At 44.5% G+C, this 21,105-nt stretch overlaps 2 protein-coding genes across 2 annotated transcripts in view; both read right to left on the reverse strand.

The window, feature by feature from the left end:
- Positions 1 to 1,972, reverse strand: part of SPATS2 (spermatogenesis associated serine rich 2) — a 74,670-nt gene extending 72,698 nt beyond the window's left edge. The window contains exon 1 of the mRNA XM_066585571.1: positions 1,866 to 1,972. The gene's annotated coding sequence lies outside the window, so the exon portion shown is untranslated. The remainder of the gene's footprint in view (positions 1 to 1,865) is intronic.
- Positions 1,973 to 14,605: 12,633 nt separating this feature from the next.
- Positions 14,606 to 18,021, reverse strand: DNAJC22 (DnaJ heat shock protein family (Hsp40) member C22). The gene is made up of 2 exons (XM_066594057.1): positions 17,140 to 18,021; positions 14,606 to 15,124 (listed from the first exon to the last, which is right to left on the reverse strand). Exons 1-2 carry the CDS (start codon positions 17,977 to 17,979, stop codon positions 14,942 to 14,944), a joined length of 1,023 nt encoding a protein of 340 aa, XP_066450154.1. The 5' UTR covers positions 17,980 to 18,021; the 3' UTR covers positions 14,606 to 14,941.
- Between the last annotated feature and the right edge of the window lie 3,084 nt (positions 18,022 to 21,105).

The raw sequence follows: 21,105 nt of genomic DNA on the forward strand, positions 1-21,105 counted from the left end.
GTTTAATGGATTTGTTTTAAAAACGTACATATGCAGGTGGTAAGAAAGACAAAAATAAAACCGATTAAAAAAAATAAACAGATGTAGATGCAAAAAATTACCCTGTTTCCCTGAAAATAAGACATAGCATGATTTTCCAGAATTTTTGAGGATGCAAAATGATTTTTCAGGCTTTGAGGATGCTTGAAATATAAGCCCTACTCCAAAATTAAGCCCTGCTAACAGTTAATTAAAAAAGTCAATTTAAATATAGTGTCCAGGCAGCTATACATGTAAAAAAGTTAAACCTTTTTGAACCAAAATTAATATAAGACACTCTTATTTTCGGGGAAACACGGAAGCAGCAACTATGTTTTTTTTACTTTTGTTAAAACAAAAAGGAAAAAGGTTTCTGCTTGAATTCCATCTTGCTAGCTGGTCCATTTTTTTTAAGGATCAGTTCAAAACGGAAATCAAGCCATTGACCGAACGAGCCCTCAGTCTATGTCTAGTAACATCTCATCCATTGCATAGAGGTTTTTATTCTATAGTGCGGCAGCGTGTACACCGCGAACCGGCACTCTTTACTGACATTCCAGGACAAATCAGCCAAAGGCTAACACCCGATCATCTCCAAATTCCGCCCATTCTTCATTACTAGAATGTATATAAAGACTCCAATTGTCAGAGCCATCGTGCCACGGGGTCAATTTTCAAAAAGTAACCAAAAACTGAAATTTTTCCTAAATTTTGCGAAATTTATTGAAAACCAAAACCAACTGAACATTTGTAGCACGATAGGTGGCGCTGTCACCATGTACACGCAACTTTTTACTATTTTTGTTTTCAAATGGTGAGTGAGGTGCCCGCTGTCCAAATTTTGTTTTTGAGGCCTTCGAGTTGGGGAAAAGTTAAATTTCACCCCGTTTATACACTTTTTCTCCGTTCCCAAATTTTTTTATTTTTTTGGGGGGGGGAATTGGTCCCAATTCTACTTGTTTGGAATTACAGCGTTAGGAAACATCTGTTCTAAGTCTACCTAATATTACGGAGAGAAGACACCTTGCAGAGCTTTCTGCGTCGCAGATATGAATGATCACAAACTATGGTTTTTCGGTGACCTTCAGAAAATTGACCTCTTGACCCAATGGTTCTAAAGATTTTTTTATTTTTTTTTTTTAAAAAAAAAAAAAAAAAAAAGGAGAGGGTCGGGAATTATCATTGGGCGATTCATCCTAGGACGAATCCTCTGTGATTCGGGGATATTCCAATCCGCAACAACACAGCAGGGAAAGTAGTGATTGCGCAACAACAACCTCTAGCATGCCGCAGGCTACTAGGGCATCTATCTCAGGGGGTTGCAATTTTGAGGTTAGGCACTTCTCAATGCATTTTAGTGCCAATTTGATTTTTTTTTTAACCAGCCGCTATTCATAGAAAACAGCCCAGAAGGCGAATTTTGCACTTATTTTGGGGCACTTTGGGACTTTTATAATGTAAAATATCCACGAGGTCAAAAGTGGAGAATCCCTTTAAGCCTATTTGGGTCATAAGTCAGCTAATGATGAGTGAATGGCTTGCATTGTGCAGAGGAGATCGTCCATACTACCCCTCCTGCCAGCCCCAGCAGTCATTGCTCCGCCATAGCCCTGCATCCCACGACGCAATAGCGCCCCCCATAGGAGCAGAGCGCTGAGCACCTCCATCCTGCCCTGCAGCATCTCCTCCGCCACCACTCCCTCCGGCATCCTCACCCGTCCCCCCGCCAGCACAATGGCCCGGTGTCCGCGGCCCTGCTGCTCCCACCGCACAGGCCACAATGAGAACCCCGTTATCAGCTGCACAATCCCCGCCCCGTCCTCAGCGCCCGCTCCGTGCACACCTACCTGCCCAATGCTGCACGCACCGACCAACCAAACCGAGACTCCGGCGCCGGGTCCTCTGGAGCGGCCGAGCTGGAGGATTCTCTAACTAGGGGGAGCCACGGGCGGGGCCTGAGCAGTGAGTGGGCGGGTAACACGCAAGCCACCAATGAAAAGGCCGCATTCTGTTGCGCGCAAGAGAGGCGTGGTCAGCGAGCGAACAAAAAAATCATCGGGCGCATTTGAAAGGAAAGCTGGGATTGGACGCGGTGTCCGGAAATGCACGAACAGTTCCGAGAGGAGACGAAGGGTGACGGAAATTACCGAGCGGGAGAGGTCAGCTTCGGGGAAAACAACTGGGAGACTGGACTAAAAGCAGAACGTCGTGACGTCCATGTTGAGAGGCAGCAGCTAGTGATTAGCAGCTGTTGCTATGGGCAACGGCCCCTGTCAGACACAAAGATTTGGAAATGTATTCTTATAAATGCCGGACACCAATTTTTTGGCATGTTCATACCTGCTTCCTGGGGCTACTAAGGGGATCAATATTACTACTGTGGCTACTAAGGGGATCAGTATTACTACTGTGGCTACTAAGGGGATCAGTATTACTACTGTGGCTACTAAGGGGATCAGTATTACTACTGTGGCTACTAAGGGGATCAGTATTACTACTGTGGCTACTAAGGGGATCAGTATTACTACTGGGGCTACTAACGGGGTCAGTATTACTACTGGGGCTACTAACGGGGTCAGTATTACTACTGGGGCTACTAACGGGGTCAGTATTACTACTGGGGCTACTAACGGGGTCAGTATTACTACTGGGGCTACTAACGGGGTCAGTATTACTACTGGGGCTACTAACGGGATCAGTATTACTACTGGGGCTACTAACGGGATCAGTATTACTACTGGGGCTACTAACGGGATCAGTATTACTACTGGGGCTACTAAGGGGATCAGTATTACTACTGGGGCTACTAACGGGATCAGTATTACTACTGGGGCTACTAACGGGATCAGTATTACTACTGGGGCTACTAACGGGGTCAGTATTACTACTGGGGCTACTAACGGGGTCAGTATTGCTACTGGGGCAACTAAGGGGATCAATAATACTTCTGATGCTACTAAGGGGATCAGTATTACTACTGGGGCTACTAACGGGATCAGTATTACTACTGGGGCTACTAACGGGGTCAGTATTACTACTGGGGCTACTAACGGGGTCAGTATTGCTACTGGGGCAACTAAGGGGATCAATAATACTTCTGATGCTACTAAGGGGATCAGTATTACTACTGGGGCTACTAACGGGGTCAGTATTACTACTGGGGCTACTAATGGGGTCAGTATTACTACTGGGGCTACTAACGGGGTCAGTAATACTACTGGGGCTACTAACGGGGTCAGTAATACTACTGGGGCTACTAACGGGATCAGTATTACTACTGGGGCCACTAGCGGGGTCAGTATTACTACTGGGGCTACTAACGGGATCAATATTACTACTGGGGCTACTAACGGGATCAGTATTACTACTGGGGCAACTAAGGGGATCAATAATACTACTGATGCTACTAAGGGGATCAGTATTACTACTGGGGCTACTAAGGGGATCAGTATTACTACTGCGGCTACTAATGGGGGTCAGTATTACTACTGGTGCTACTAACGGGGTCAGTATTACTACTGGGGCTACTAACGGGGTCAGTAAGGGGGGCTCAGTCCATGAAGAAGCAGACAGCTCCATGCGCCCAAAGGCACAGAGCAAAACTGTAGGACATGTGGGAAGCAGTCTGACACAATAGCGTGCACACTATTAGGGACTATGACAGACGGATACGGACTGGGGGTGTTTTCCCGAAAAGGACTGTGATACGGGGATATGATGTACTGCGGGAATTGTGATGACGCAGTTTGACATTTCTTACAGGTACATGTTATGAGGGGTGCGAGGCACTTTGTAGTGTAGCAGTGGGCGTTCAGCACCAATGACAGTGAATGTTGTAATGGAGATGTACCTTTTGCACCCACAGTGCGTTGAGTCTGCAGTGACACCGGGCCCCTAAATTGGTGATGTACCTTGGCACTTATGGTGCATGAGGCCATGATGTTGCCATGGACCTTCAAGAATATAGAGCAGATTACTGCGACAAAGATGTTTAGTGATGAAAGAGTTCGAAATGCGTTCTCTCACCGAGGTGTTCCCGTTATATATGTTATAAGTGTGACTTCCTGTTAAAATTACATAAAGTTCATAATGCCACAGCATACACCACCATTCATCGTGCTTCACGCCATTGTTGATCACAGAACTACTACTGGGGTTGCTAAGGGGCTAATAATAATCTTTATTTGTATAGCGCCAACTTATTCCGCAGTGCTTCCAAGCATGTGAAAAACCTAAACAATACAACAATTACATATGATATACAATCAGTTTGAAACAAACGGGGTGGGGGTGATACAGGAGGTACAGGGGGGGAGAGACAAGGGCAGTACAGAGATTCCATATGAAAATCAGTTATTAGAAAGCAAACAGGGTGGGGCGGTAAGGAGGTGCAGGGGGAAGAGGTCCTATGTGATAGGCAGGGTGGACGTTGTGGGGAGGCATAGGGAGGGGCGAGGGACTAGGTCAGGAGATTTGGTATGCCTCCCTGAAGAGGTGAGTTTTTAAGGCGCGTCTGAAATTTTGTGCATCGGGAATTGTCCGGATGCCTTGGGGTAGAGCATTCCAGAGGATGGGTGCTGCTCTGGTGAAGTCCTGTAAGCGAGCATGTGAGGTTCGTATTACAGGGGTGTTTAGTCTGAGTGTGTTAGCAGATTGGAGTCAGTGGGCTCGGTGGTGTACGGACAGTAGGGAGGCGATGTATGGTGGCGTGGCGCCATGGAGAGCTTTGTGTGTGAGGTTGAGAAGTTTAAATTTAGTTCTGTAGTGGATGGGCAGCCAATGCAGCGACTGGCATAATGCAGAGGCGTCTGAATAACGGCTGGATAGAAAAATGAGTCTAGCTGCTGTATTTAGTATGGATTGGAGTAGAGCGAGTCTGGTGCGGGGAAAGCTGATGAATAGCGAGTTGCAGTAGTCGAGTCGGGAATGAATGAGGGCGACCATGAGTGTCTTTAGCGTATCTGTGGTGAGGAATGGCTGGATTTTAGCCATATTTCTAAGGTGCATGTGGCATGTTTGGGTCAGAGTTTGGATGTGGGGCGTAAAGGAGAGGTTACAGTCCAGTGTGACCCCAAGGCAGCGGGCATGCTTTCTGGGGGTTATGGTGGTGACAGACACTGGAATGGAGATATTGAGGGGGGGTCGGTTGGAAGGTGGAAAGACGTTTTAGAGAAGTTAAGTTTGAGAAAAAGGGAGGACATAGGCCGCCTGCAGACGAGCGGAAATCCCGCCGCGGGATTTCCCGCGGGATTTCCGCCGCTGAAAGTCTGCAAAGGAGTGCATTACAATACGCACTCCTATGCAGACGGCCGCGGTTTGGCCGCGCGAAATCTCGCGCGGCAAACAAACCGCGGCATGTTCTAATTTTGTGCGGAGCACGCACTCACCTGGCCGCCGGCTCCGGTCTGCGCATGCGCCGGCTGCGCGGCAGCCGGCACATCAAAGAGCCGGGGCCGCCAGGCGCGGGTGAGTACGCGCTCGCCCCTGCAGGCTCTGGGGTCGGATCGCGCGGCGAGATTTCTCGCTGCCGGATCCGACCCGCTCGTCTGCAGGCGGCCATAGTGTTAGAGACAGCAGATAGACAGTTGGTGATATTTTGGAGGAATGGTTCAGAGATCTCACAGGAAGAGGTGTATAGTTGGGTGTCGTCAGCATAGAGATGGTATTGGAGGCCATATTTGAGGATGGTTTGTCCAATTGGGGCTGTATAGATAGAGAAGAGAAGGGGACCAAGGACCGAGCGCTGGGGTACCCCAACGGCGAGAGGAAGTGGAGAGGAGATAGAGCCAGCGAAGGAGACACTGAAAGAGTGGTCAGAGAAGTAGGAGGAGAACCAGGACAGAACAGTGTCCTTTAGGCCAATGGAGCGGAGCATAGTGAGAAGGAGGTCATGGTCGACAGTGTCAAATGCAGCAGATAGGTCGAGAAGGATTAGTAGGGAGTAGTCACCTCTCGACTTTGCCATCATCAGGTCATTTGATACTTTGGTGAGGGCGGTTTCAGTCAAGTGTAGAGAGCGGAAACCAGACTTTACCCACAGATTAAACATGGAGGATCCGCCTGAAATTTCTAAAACTTGTCTATTGTAGACTGAGTCACAACTAACCCTTACATGCTGATTTTGGTCTTTAAGGGTCTGTCTCCATTTGGGGAACAGGAAAGGGAAATCACTGCGGCCAAATGGCTCAGTTTCAAGAAGGAACCAAACAGCACTGGATGGACCCCATTGACTTTAATGGGTCCGTTCGGTTTCCACTCAGCTGCCCAGCTTTTAGATGGAAGAAAAAGCTTTGTATGCAGCACTTGTTCTTCTGGTATTTTGAGCCGGATCAGCGGTGGTACCTCCAACCGGCCAACGCAGATGTGAGACCGGCCTCAGTCTTTTTTCATATGACTTAGTTCTGAACATTCATGGGTAGAAGAAACTTCACAATAAGTCATCGTGTGTGGACATGAAGAATGACACCATTTCTGACCGTTAATTGACTTGTATCCTACATTTGTAGTGGCCCAGAGTTAGTAGGGGCCCCTCCTTAATATTATATGTTTGTCTTGTGTCACTGTATTGTCAGTGTCTTATTTGTAGAGTGCATTTGATTTATGTGGATTGGATGGCTGCAGGACTGCAAGGGTTAACTGTCTGGTATGTGGTGTCCTGTCTGAAAAATGTATCGTTTTGTGAGTCATGTGTATTTATATATGTGTTTGCAAGAAGGCAAGACTGGGTTAGTCTGGTCAGCATGCTTAGGAAGTCATGGTCCTGTGAGTCTTGTGAGAGCTTGCCCATACATAGGCACTTATTGGCCTGTGTGTAGAAGAATTGAAGAGGCTGAGCGACTGCTAGATACTTAGCCTGGGATTCTCAAACCCAGACATCCTCGGTATGGCTTCTGAGTGCCGAGAGCATGAAACCGCTTCACAGTGAGTGGAAAGAAGGAAGAAGTAACTGAATTGTCGGTATTGAGAGATTTATGCCAGGAGAACGTGATCACACAGATAACGGGGACTTTGGATTGTGCGAATGCCCCGAAAACCTCCACTGATTCTAGCCTCCACTTTCCTAAGAAACTGTTTATCTGTTTTGTGCCTCTTTAAGAAGTTAAGTAAACAGACATTACCGACTTCCCGGTTCTGTCCAGAAAAAAAATTATTTTGTGTGTGGACTATATTATTTACTCCAAGTATCCGCAGCAGAAAAGGGAATGATGGCATCACAAGTGACAATCAGACTTAAAGGGGTTGTCCCGCAGAAGCAAGTGCAGTTATGCACTTCTGTATGGCCATATGAATGCACTTTGTAATATACATCGTGCATTAAATATTGGCCATACAGAAGTTATACACTTACCCCAGCCGGTGCTGGCGTCCCCGTCTCCATGGCAACTACCAAACTTCTCCTCTGGTCGCCGCTACAGTCGCTCTTGCGCAGAGAGAAATCCTCTTTTGGATGGTCCGGGCTCACGAGCTGCGTCCTGGCTCCTCCCACTTCTCAGTGTCATCGCGTAGCTCGCCCCGTCACATGGTGCCGATCAGCCAATGAGGTGGCTGTAATCGGCAGTGGAGCTCAGACTGGAGAAGAACATCCACGGTGCACAATGGGAGAAGACCCGCAGTGCACCATGGGAGAAGACCAGCGGTGCACCTTGGGAAATGCTGGCGGCCATCTTGGAAGAAGATTTTTATAACTTCATGAAACAGCTTCATGGTGAGTAGAAACGCTCTAAAAAACCGATTTACAGGGGTAGTTTGTGATGCTTGCTTAACATGGGGGACTGGGGTGTGAAATTTTTTTCGTTTTGGCCGCGGGACAACCCCTTTAAGGTAACCTCTGGTTACTACTTCTGTGATCTCCCCCATAAGTAACATGGTCGGGTCCCGAGCTACCCCCAGGGGAGGGGATGATAGAGCCCCATGACAAGGCCTTTCTCTACCCCGTTGTCTCTTCGGCTGTAGGCCCACTCTTCGCATGCTGCACATTTTTTTAGCAGTCAGAATGTATATTGTATTTCTCTTCCATCTGCTGTTCATGTACTTTACAGACAGCACACTGTCCATTATATCTAATTAGGGTATTAACAGAGGTATATTTTCGCACGGGCCATCGCAGCATATCCTTTTCTGGTCAGTATCATGGTCCAGAATCAGACATGTAACATCTATTGTCCACAGGGATCGGACAGCGCACGGATGGGGTATTAATGTACTGTTCGATGCGAGTTCCGCCCAAGAATCTTGGGTAGAATTCACATATGCCTGAGTGAAATGGCCCTAATTCCCAGTTTTCCCTGAGCTCATGGGTGAAGACTAGCTGCGATGAGGTCTTCCATACACCACACACAGGAAGAGATCCTGCTCCCCTACCTCTGTGTGACACAGCCTTAGAAGTAACAGCAACATGGAGAGGACATTATACAGCAGTACTGAACATTGTTACTACGGAACCAGCATTGGGTGATACATATAATGCTTAGGCCTTACATCTGTGTCGGAGGCTCTGTTTGTGGCTCCTGGTGCAGATTCGTCCCAAAAACTTGAGCAAAATAGCATGGACTATTGCATTTGAAAAATGATGGAGATCATTATTGTCAATGGGGTCTATCCAACGCAATTAAGCTCTGTCATGGGAAGGGTCTGTTCCTGGCAGGAATCCAATTTTCCTGTGGCCGTAACACAATAGGTAAATAGAATCCTTGAACACAAGGAGCCATTTTTCATTTTGTTTTTTTCCTTCTCAAGCTCAAAAAAATCATAGCTTTTGTTTCTTTCTGTTGAGATCTGAGGGCGTGCTTTTTGCGGGATGAGTTGTATTTTTTTAGTAGTACCATATAATGTACTGAAAAACTTTAAAAAATTTCTAAGTAGGGTGGAATGGAAAAATGCAATTGCTCAATTTTTAGAGGATCTTGTTTTTTACAGCATACGAGGTGCAGTGAAAACACATGTTAACTTTATTCTGTCGGTCAGTATGATTAGGGTGATACCAAATCTATATGGTTTTTGTCATTGGACTATTAAAAAAAATAAAAAATTTTTTTTTTGAAAAATAAAATTTTTCTGCTCATCTTCTGACACTATAACATTTTTATTTTTCTGTCAATGCAGTTGTTCGAAGGCTTGTTGCTTTTACAGGACAACTGTAGTTTCTAAGGTAGCATTTTGGGTTAAGTATAACCTTTTACTCGTATTTTACTACATTTTTTTCTTGAAGACGGGATGACCCAAAAAAAACCCCCAATTCTGGTAATTCTAATCAGATTCACTGTCAGGAATAAATGATTAGTCATCTTAATAGATGGTACTTTTATGGACTTGGCAGTACCAAATAGGCTTGTTTTTTTATGTTAAAATTGGAAAAAGGCTTTCGTAACTTAATATTAAAAAAAAAAATCTAATAACTAAAAAACTTTGTTTAACTTTGGGGATAGTTCACATCTGTGTTTTAGGGCTATTTCAGACGACCGTATATCGGCCGGGTATTCACGCCGGCCGATATAAGGCTTCTCTCTCTGCAGGGGGAGGAGGCTGGAAGAGCCAGGAGCAGTGCTCTGAGCTCCCACCCCCTCTCTGCCTCCTCTCCACATCTTCTCCGCCCCTCTGCACTATTTGCAATGAGAGGAGGTGGGACAGGGGCGGGGCTAAGTTCCATGAATTAGCCCCGCCCCGCCTTCCCTCATTGCAAATAGTGCAGAGAGGTGGAGAGGAGGCAGAGAGGGGGTGGGAGCTCGGAGCACTGCTCCCGGCTCTTCCAGCCTCCTCCCCCTGCTGAGAGAGATGCGGTATATCGGCCGGCGTGAATACGTGACCGATATATATGGTCGTCTGAAATAGCCCTTAGGGCTTTTTGTCTCTGTTCTGGTTTTAGAGCAGAGAAATGGAATTAAAACTGAAATAAATGTTGCTGTTTTTTTCCCCAATTCATTTAATGGGTTTTCAAGAAAACTCAATGCTGTCAGTTTGCTTCCATTCCTTTATGTTTCAGTTTTTTCACAGTTCCAGAAAGGGAACAGAGAAACAAAGTCCTAAAATATGGATATGAAGTGGCCCTTTTTCATTCCTAATGGGGAACTGAACTAGCAAGCATTTGATCTCTCATACAATGTACTGCAGTACTTCAGTATTGCAGTATATGGTATTTCTGCAGGCATTCTATTAAGTCATGTCACAGGCACAGCTTTACAAGCATATAAACATGGCCTGCTCCATACACTTCTTTTTTACCATCTTGTACCTGTACCTGTTCCTGTATGCCCTCTTGCTGGAGGAAGTTAATTGTATGAACAGACAACTGTTTTATAACCAATCAGAGACAGCACTCATCCATTCATAAATTCATGAATGGGTGAGTGCTGTCATTCAATAGCTGATGCAGCACCCACCTAGTGCTGCCTCAGCTATCATTCACTCACCTAGTGCTGCCTCACCTAGTGCTGCCTCAGCTGTCATTCATTAGCTGAGAGCTGTCTCTGATTGGTCACAGTGCTCAGCCAATCAGAGGCAGCCCATTCAGCAGGCAGGGATTTCCTGTGGCAGGTGCAGCAGCAGGGAATTCTTTTTTACTAGCGGGATGAAGGAAACATCTGCCTCATGCGGCAGATGTGTTCTTCATCCCTGCGGGGGACACAGCAGCGGCGGACAGGTAAGTTTTTTTTTTTTACACTAGCTCCTCCCTGAAAAACAATGCAGGGGTGCATTGTCTTCAATGGAGCCGCCCAACAATGCAGGGGTGCTGCCAGACTATTGTCTTCAATGGAGCTGCCCAACAATGCAGGGGTGCCGGCAGACTATTGTCTTCAATGGATCCGCCGGCAGCAGCCGCTGCTCCATTGAAAACAATGGTGCATTCCCAATGGTGAACGCATGTCCTATCTTTGCAGGCACACGCCAGTAAAGCACGGACATGTGCACACACCATAGGGAATGCATTGGGGATAATTGACGCGTGTATGCACGCACAAAGTACACGCTTGTCTGAAGCCACCCTTACCTAGGAATTCTCATTGCAATATTTTTTCATGTGAATCCACTTTAACTTCAAACTTCTGGCTTTAGTTAAAAAAAAGCTACATGAAAAACTGCCACAAAAAAAACGTGAATCCACCTAAAGGCCGTATTTACACATGGGAGTGCGATATCAATGCAATGCATTTTACAAGAAAATCTCATTGCATCGCGGCGCATGCGATTTCAACGTTTTTCATGCGCATGAAAATCACATGTTATTTCAAAAGGAAGAATTTAAAAATCGCAGTGGTGAAACTTGCATGTACATGCGAGTGCGATGCGATTTGTAACTCGCCCATAGTAAATAGTGGTTGAGTTTCCTGCGACACCACAGAAAAATAGGACATACTGTCTTGCAGCTATGCAAATAGACCCATTTATAATAAGGGGTTCTATATTCAGGCAAGTTTTGCGCGTCTCGCAATGCCAAAAACACTCAGAAAAGTTGCCCAAATAAATAAGCCCTAAAGGAGTCTTTCAAAATAACTTTATTTTACACTTTTCAAAGTTCACTTTAAAAACCCCAGGAATAATTGGAAGAGGATCCCTAAATCTTCATTTATTCTCCCTACAAACCTGTCCTTTAAAGTAACACTTGCACCAGAAAGGAGTTGTTTTTAACACACTTAGGGCTTATTCACAAAGGCAAGAATCTCGCGCGGGTTTTGTGCGTGAGATAGATGAATTCCATTTTTTTTAATGGACTTATTCAAATCGCGTAGCTTTCAAATCCCAGTCATTGTTACAAGGCTTGTATAAAGAGTCTGACAAAGACTTGCAGGAATGCTGCCTTCCAGTAGGTGGCGCTGCAGAGGAATTGTTCCATCTCCCTTATGTGAATGCGACGGGATGTTTCCCATTGAAAACAAGGGGAAACACTTGCAATCCTCTGATGTGCTTGAAACAAGTATGTCAACTTTCTGTTATTTTTTTGTTTATTATAAAACCCAATTATTGAAAGGAAACATGCGCCTATTCAACAGGGGACCGTGTTCTGGAGACAGATGTGGGTCCCAGAGGAGGGACCCATTTAATTAGAAATTTGTGTATATGATATGTCATAAGTATCTAGGATTGAAATACCCCTTTAAATAATCCTTTGTGTTGTGCTAGCTGTGCCCACAGAAAGGAAGCGCAAGACACCGGACAGGAACTACAAGAGTTGACATACCAAGAAAGTACATCTAGATATTACATGATGGTCACATAGAGGTCACCTCTCTCTTTTTTGTAGTATGTAGGCTATGGTGTCATTCATTTATTATGTTGCCATTATTATAAAAATGACTATTCTATAGGAAAGATATTCTGGGGCATGGAAAGCGGAAAGCACAATGCAGCACCCCTTCCTCAGTAACTGTTCCTGCAAGTGACCTGTAGAACGTGGCTGCAGTATATCGAGGTGGAAACACTACTTCTAGCATTCCATATGATTGCTGCTGTCTTGGACTCACCAGCAGAGTGCTACAATGCAAAAGAAATATCTAAGTCTTTTTGTAGACGAGTGTATTTTAAGTGTATTTGGTTCATTTTTGCTGATACTAATATGAAGTTAATCTACCGTGTTTCCCAAAAAATAAGACCCCGTCTTATATTATTTTTTGCGCCCAAAGACACTAGGTCTTATTTTTGGGGAATGCCTTATTATACTTACCTAGCAGGCTCGGTCCAGCTCTCTCTCGCTACTCCCTGGAGCTGATTGACCAATTCATAAATCCTGCCTCCACAACACGATGGCTGTGATTGGTTCTTCTACTGCTGCTGAGCCAATGAATGCAGCACTCGATGAACCAATCACAGCCATCGCATTGGTTCATTGAGCTCTGCATTGATTGGCTGATCAGCGCTGAAGAACCAATCAGAGCCATCTCTTCCTGTAGGTGGGATTTAGGATTCCTGTAACCAGGAAGTGATCTTCTGTGGGTGAACGAGGACTGCAGGACGCATGTCAGAGCTTTGGACAGCAGCAGGAGGACCTGGACTGAGCCTGCTACGTAAGTATTTTTTTTTTCTTTATGTAATGCAGCCAGGGCTTATTTTTGGCGTAGAACTTATATTTCGAGCCTCCCTGAAAAATCAGGACAGGGCTTATTTTCAGGGCTGGTCTTATTTTTGGGTGAATCTAAGTATATTTTCATATGGCCTTTTTTTTAAACGCAGCATGACCTATTTTTGTCAATTTTTGCCTTCATGTTGGTATTATTTTCTATTGGGCAAATACGGATCTGTATTTGACTAGTAGAAAAGAAAAAAACAATGACGGCAGATACAGATCAAATACTTTTGGCATATAGTTGTAATGTCATCTGTAACACCTCTGTATTATGAATCCTTATTAGGGCTCCCACCCACTGGCGATATTTTCTCCACTGCGATGCGATTCTAAAGTTAAAGTCTCGCATCGCAGTGCGAGAAAAAAATCGGCATAACACCGCGATATCGGCATCACGCCGACATATCACCAGTCTTTTCAATGGGGCCAGCGGCAGCAGCGCTAGCCCCATTGAAAAGAGATGGAGAATGCCGGGGACTTCTGCCACAGCTGTCACAGCTGTCACAGCTGTGGCAGAAGTCTCCGGCATTCTAGCCCATTGCTTTCAATGGGATCGGCACTGAATGAATAGCTAAGGGCTATGGGTGATTGGCTGAGCGCTCAGCCAATAGCTAAGCAGTAGCTGCTATTGGCTGAGCCCTCAGCCAATCTGCACAGCCCTTCCCCGAATGCTGAAAGAGCTTAATAGGAGTGCCAGGGAGCCAGCAGGAGGACGCGGCTGAGCGCAGGAGAGGTGAGCAATACATTTTTTAATTTTTTCCCGGGGATGAAGGAAAGTCCGTGGCAAGAAGCTGTGGCAGAAGTCCGCGGCATTCTCCCTATGCTTTCAATGGGGCTAGCGCTGCTGTCGCTAGCCCCATTGAAACCACTTGTGATATGCTGGTTCTATACCGGCCTCTTTCTTGCAATGTGATGCGAGATTTTTCTCGTGCTCTCGCAGCGCAAGACAGAAAATATCGCCAGTGGGTGGGAGCCCTTACGGACATATTACAACACACTCGTCCCGAGGGGCATAAGTTCCTTTGTTCATAGAATTGGTGGGGCAGAGGGGTTGCACTCCTGCTGATTACAATGTTACGGGATATTATAGAGATATCTCATAACATGACATGAGAAAATGTTCCTTTAATATTCACATGGACTTTATTTTGCTGATTGTTTGTAAAAGTTACATAAAACAGGATGTACATGTAATGCATGTTGTCTATATTCACCAGTTGTTCACGTACTGATAGGTCACACTTAGAGATGAGCGAACGTACTCGTTTAGGGCGATTTCGCAATCGAGCACCGCTTTTTTCGAGTAACTGACTACTCGGGCGAAAAGATTCGGGGGACGGCGTGGTGGAGCGGGGGGTAGCAGTGGGGAACAGGGGGGAGCTCTCTCTCTCTCCCCCACTCCCCTCTGCAACCCCCCGCTCACCTCCGGCGCCCCCCGAATCTTTTCGCCCGAGTAGTCAGTTACTCAAAAATAGCGCTGCTCGATTGCGAAATCGCCCTAAACGAGTACGTTCGCTCATCTCTAGTCACACTACATATCTTTGGGCTGGGTTCACATTTGTGCTGGAAAGTCCGCTCGGAGGTTTCATCATAGATCCGGCACAAAATACCGGAGGCACTGCATGCAGCCATTCCTCTTCTGATAAAATGCCGGGCAGTTGAGCGGAAACCAAATGAACTCTATCATAGTCAATGGTGTCCGTTCAGTGCTATTCGGTTCCATCATAAGACGGATCCTATTCGGCCAGGGGATTCCCCTTTCCTGCTCCCCCAACAGAACAGGAAAGAGGAACCCCCAACGCAGATGTGAAAGCAGCCTTAGTTCAACTAAAGTTGAAGAATCTGTTTCCTCTAGCTGAACAGCTTTTGTTATCCGGGATTCCTCACTTTCCGAAGATGAAGGAGAGTTTCATAAGCCGCTTGTATTTCGATAAAATGCTTTTCGGCCTCTACAGGACGGAGCCTGTTGTGATCAGGGTGCCAAACCTTTACAAGGTCTCGATAATGGCGATTTATATCTTCTATGGTGGCATCTGAGCGCACTCCTAGAATCTGAAGGAGAAGCACAAAAGAAAGCTTGAAATGATATGAAGGTGCGAAGACTGGAACTAGAACGATGTTATGGTCTAGACATGTAAAAATTATTGACATATGTATGTATAAACAGTACTTTCTTTATGTTGTCTGGCAGGTTCGATATTATTCTAGTTTTCTACAATTACTCTGTCCTTCAAATTTTCTTTGGAGATTTCCAGCTAAGGAAGTCTCCCGCTAGTACAGTACGTACAGTGGTCTCCCCCTTGATTGGAAGTGGCAGTTCTGGTCCAAGATCATAGACTCCACACTGTCATTTTATGACATGAAAGAAAATCCATCAGAAAATGATTAACCTACATTTCCATTTCCATTTTGGGTACGAAGGGGAGAAGGAAAGAAGAGGAGAAAGAATTGTCATGCTGGATCTTCTTGCAACTCATCCCAATTGAGACTGCTGGGCCTGTCTGGCAGCAGGTTAACCCGATAAAGACTGTAAATTTATGGTGCATGGTCCTGGTAATTAATCCAGACGATGGCAAAAATATGACATGGGATTAAAGCTCCTGCAATGTAGCAGGAGCAGGTTGGGTTCTCGACTGTTAGTCCCAGCCGAGGACCCAGGGGAGAAGGCAGAATCGGTCTTTAACCGCTTTTGCCTTCTCTTTTGCAGGCTGCATAGCACTCAATGAGCGTTATGTAGAGAATAGAGAAAGCAGAAGGGTCACTTCCGCTATTCGACCCGGTGATGACGTGACCGCTGGATGCCCCCTGCCACAGCAGAGCTGCAGAGCCCTAGCAGACCCAGATCAGCTCTGTGAGTGACTACTGTTTTCTTTAGTAACTAGTGCTTCTATGGATGCCCCAGTTACAGTGGAAAAGTGTGAAATTGAAAAAAAAAGACAATGTGAATGACCCCCAGAGATCTTATATGATGTTATGGGGGACATGAATGATAAAAAAAATAGTTGCAAAAATAAGTTACTTAAAAAAACCCTACAGAATAAAATAAAAATCCTATATATAAAATGCAAACTCTGTTTATTTGTGTCTTATACAAATCTACAGTTCTGGTCCGATTTGAGTGAAATTTTGCATGAGCGTTCTTCAGCAATTACTGGCGCAATTAAAAATCGAAAACTCATGACTTTCCCTGTAATTTTTGTTGCCAATAACAACCAATCACAGCTCAGCTTTTATTTCCTATACTGCTGAGGTAAAATTAAAGCTGCGCTGTGATTGGTTGCTATTTCTTATACTGCTGAATTAAAATGAAAGCTGCGCTGTGATTGGTTGCTATCAGCAAACACAGATTTTCTATTGGACAGCTTTCATGAGAGTGCGGTGCCAGGCACATTTTTTTGGCCCACTTTGTATATTCCAGGACTGCTATTCATAAAAATCACAGTGCAATGCACGGGTATATTGCCTAGTATGTAATAAAAACCTATCAAAAAATCATATGTACTCCAAAAAAGTTGTCAGAAGATGGCAGGGAAAAAAAACATTATACATTTGGTATCATTATCATACTGACTCACATAATACAGTTATTATGTCATTTTTACTGCAGTATGTATGCCATAAAAACAAGACCCCCCCCCCCCCCTCCACTCCCCAAAAGATGGCGGAATCACAGTTTTTTTTTATAATAATACCTTTCAACTGGTCCTACCAAAACAAGTCCTCAATCGAAAAATAAAAGTTTTTTCGAGAGTGGGGAGGAAAAACCAAAAATCAAAAAGGGGGCTCATTATTAAGGTATTAAGGACAAAGTCCGAGCAGACAGAAACAGATCTATCAATGGAAAATAACAGCAGTGCAGACGGGTTGGTCTCTTGTCACTTTCTGGTCACTCTTCTGCCTTTTCTTATCTTGGTGGACTTTGCTAATCCATTACTTGCTGATAGCTGCCAATCCTTGCTCCTACGTCTTGTGATAAAATAAGTGCATTTACAGACATTCATGCTATAAAATATACATTATAATAAATCTTTATTAAGTAATGGTAATATAGCTGCAGTATGTCTTACCTTGCAGGCCATCTCTACTTTTTCATTCTGGAAACTGGCCACAAACTCATAGATCTTTTCCCATTCTTTGAAGTAATGATCATGAAAACCCTCTCCAGCAAAAAGTCCCCAGATTCTGTATGGCAGTAAGAGAATTTTTTCCACCTTTGCACTCAGACTGGGAAAAATGCTTATCCATTCAAGCAAGGATCCAATGCATCCGGCCACATAATTGACAGTGCGACTTGTATTTATAAGAGCACTGTGAGCTAGCGGGCCAGTAAAAGCCAAGTAAGCTAGCCCAATGCGGTATAGACGTAAACTGAGATTTTCATCTTTCCCTTGCTGTCGTTGATAGTGCCGGTGTTGTTGAGAGGTGATGCTTGCAGCGAGACTGATGGGGATCATGGACACAGCACGACCATAAAATAGTGGCGAAGTCAAGAACGCTGCGACCAGCGTATTCTTCAGGTTAGAAGTTTGCTCGCCTACACTCGCCACAAGATGGACTCCCAAGCCAATGGCTAGTGGCAGAGCAATCACATAGTAACTGGTAAGGGAAGATAATCCAATTGCTGCGGCTAGACCAAAATAAATGCCAGTGGCAAACTGCGCCATGAAACGAATAGCGCTTGCGGGTGGTGTTCCTTCTTTCATTTTCTTTGCTTTTTTGATTTCTTTATTCACTTGGGATACAAGTCCTGGAATCTTCCAAAAGTCCCACATCCAGCCCATTCCAAAACCGCCCAAGGTAAGCATCAAAAACAAGGCATGGCTGTCACGGCCCAAGTATATGTGGTGCAATCCCAGCGGACCACCTATGGCCCAAAGGCCAAAAGCTACTAGAAGCCGTTTTCCCATTCTAGAAAAGTACAGGTCACCAGATTACCTGCGGGGATCCCGTTCTTGTGGGCATGTTGTATAGTAGAGGAGAAGAGAAGGTGATCATCCACATGGAGCGATTTGCAGAGTCTTACGCCGAATTGCTTTACTCAGGCGTGTACACAGACTTTGCTCTTTTCAGCACTGACTATCACAGGGAGCATTTGTCCCAAAGGTCACCGACATAAGTTGGTATAACTAGCTCCACCTGTATACACATGAGATAAGTCATTACACAGAGCACAAATGATTGATTCTGCCAGATACATTCAGCATGTTATCACCGATTCGTTGCACTTTTTGGCTTGAGAAACAACTTTTATCATCTAATAAAACTAATAAATGATTTAGTAATGCATAAGTGTTTACAGACAGTGATACTGTAGTATAAATATACATATTTGAGAAGAATTTCCAATTATAATCAGTGCAGATAGAGAGGTTATATAATCAGCCTTTAATGTGTAGATATCTATAGACATCAGGTTTCTGTTTCAGCTGAGTGCATGAGCCGTAAAAGATTGTCAGAGTCTGTATATATTCTAATCTGGTAAAGCCCCCACACAAGTGCCTATTCTAGATCCCTGTTGTAGGGATTCAGACAGGGGCATAGCTAAAGGCTCATGGGTCCTAATGCAAAAGTTCAGCCTACCCACCCCCCACCCCCACCTGCCCAATATCAGGCAACTCCCATTTAGGCCGCTGTCCATGCTGTACCCATAATTTTTAAGTGACCCATCAATGCAACATTAGCAGTCAGAGTTATTGCTAGAGTCTTAAAAGATCAGAGTCACAAACCTCAAAAATATGTTTTACCCCCTTAATAGAAAGAAAAATATATATACACACATATATCAGCAACAGCATAAGACAACTTTTAAAACATGAAAACTGTCACATCTGACCAGGATGAACCAAAACCGTTCCCCCAAACAGTTGCTGGGCTATGTTAACACAGTGGAACAAAGAACATAAACCACCACCGGTAACAAGTAGAATAATAGATGAAAACACAGAAGACCAAGATCCAGCTCTGATTCCAACAACCAACAGATAAAGAATGAGAATAATCAGCCCAGGTCCACAGCCAAGACAAGAATAAAAGCCCTCCCTAATTGCTAAGTCAGTGCAACAGGTAGCAGAGCACTCCCATAGACACTCCCACCAGTGCTAGAGAAGCTGAGAGGTAAATCCAAAACAGCACTAGCATAAACCAGACCTCCATGAATTAAAACCAAAGCCTGCTGCAACAGTACTATCCCTTCTCGAAGGGGACTCAAAACCTTTAGGACCAGGTTGATTATGTCTATGAAAATTTTTAATTAGATGATCCACATTGATATCTGCGGCCGGAACCCAGGTCCTTTCTTCGGGCCCATAACCCCACCAATGCACTAAGTACAGTAATAAATTGTGGCTGACCTCAATTTGAAGAAACCCATCAACGATCACCGGAGCAGGAAGAGACAATGCATTCCCTGGATATACTTTTCTAACAGAGATTTATGAAACACATCTGTAATCTTCAAAGAGCTGGGAATCTTCAATCTAAAGGATACAGAATTAATTCTTTCTGTGATTTTGAAAGGACCAATAAACCATGGACCCAGTTTGAAAGACTGTTGCTTGAGTTTGATGTTTGTAGTTGATAACCAGACCAAATCTCCCACCAAGAAATCAACCCCCTCAGCTTGCTATCCAGCACCTGCTTGAAATTTTGTACCGACCTCCTAAGGATTTTCTGGATCTCATCCCAAACCGATTCAATGTTAGAGGAGAATTCATTTTCCTCCAAAAACTCTAAAAATAGTTTTTGGAAAAAGAAGCAAAACATGGATGAAATCCATAATTGCAAAAGAAAGGTGATGTGTGTGTAGACTCTTACGATCTATTATTTAGAGCAAACTCCACTTAATGTAAAAACGCTGACCAATCCTCCAGATTATTCGAAACATAACATCGCAAGTACTGTTATAAACTTTGATTATACCTCTATATCTGTCTATTAGTCTCAGGATGATAACTGGAGGTAAAAGAGAGTTGTATTCCTAAGAACAAACCATCAGAACCTGGAAACAAACTGGACCCCTTGATTGGAGACGATATTAACAGGTAACCCGTGTAACATACACAGTAGCATAGTACGTTAGGCTCAAAAAAGTCAAATGTCCATCCCGTTCAGCCTGTTTCTGCCCCCTCATGTTGATCCAGAAGAAGGCAAAAAAAAAATGTTTGCATAATTGTTTGTCTCATAATTTCACGATATGAGACACAAACAATTATGCCAAAGTTTTAGCATTAGGGAGACTGTACAGAGCCACAAAATGGCACATATTGCTGAAACGATTAACCACAACCCAGATGACTGTGTTATCCTCAGAAAGTGGCAAATCCGTAATGGACAAATGAGGCCAAGATTTCATAGGAATCAGTAAATGTAACAATTTCCCGGCTGAGTGATTCCGAGGAGATTTAGTTCTAGTACAAACCTTACACGCGGAAACAAAACTAAATATATTCCTACTTAAAGCCGGCCACAAAAAGTTTTTTTAAGTAGTTTTCAAGTGCTATGGCCCACCAAAACCGAACTATGTACCTCCGGAAGAACTTGCAGTCTTAAAACGAAAAGCTTTCCATCAGGTACACCCAGCAGAGCTAAATCTTAAGCCTTAAGAACATGCTCCTCAAAATCTAATGACACCTTTGAAACCACTTCGCCTTCAGACAGAATGGGCGTTGGAGGTCCATCCGAGACCACCGGAACAAAACTCTTGGAGAGCACATCCGCTTTGCAATTTTTACTGCCAGAACGGTACGTGGACTTGAAGTCTAAGCGGGAGAAAAACAATCACCGCGCCTGCTTTGAATTAGGTCAAGGTAAATCATATTTTTGTGGTCAGTGCAGACCGTCACCTTGTGTTAAGCCCCTTCGAGAAGATGGCACCACTCCTCATAGCCCTACTTAATAGCTAACAGTTCTATGTCATCCTTTTGTTCAGTCACAGTAAATTTTCACGAGAAAAAAGCGCAAGGATGAAGACTCTGCAGTGTGCCAGATCTCTGAGCACCAAAACCACCAACACCAATCTCAGATGCATGCACCTC

This window comes from Eleutherodactylus coqui, chromosome 1, assembly GCF_035609145.1.
Source record: "Eleutherodactylus coqui strain aEleCoq1 chromosome 1, aEleCoq1.hap1, whole genome shotgun sequence".
NCBI lineage: Eukaryota > Metazoa > Chordata > Amphibia > Anura > Eleutherodactylidae > Eleutherodactylus > Eleutherodactylus coqui.

Coding starts and splice junctions, on each gene's coding strand:
- DNAJC22 (XM_066594057.1), bottom strand. CDS start 17,979: ATGGGAAAACGGCTTCTAGTAGCTTTTGGCCTTTGGGCCATAGGTGGT. Junction 15,125..17,139: donor AAGTAGAGATGGCCTGCAAG/GTAAGACATACT, acceptor CTTCTCCTTCAG/ATTCTAGGAGTGCGCTCAGA.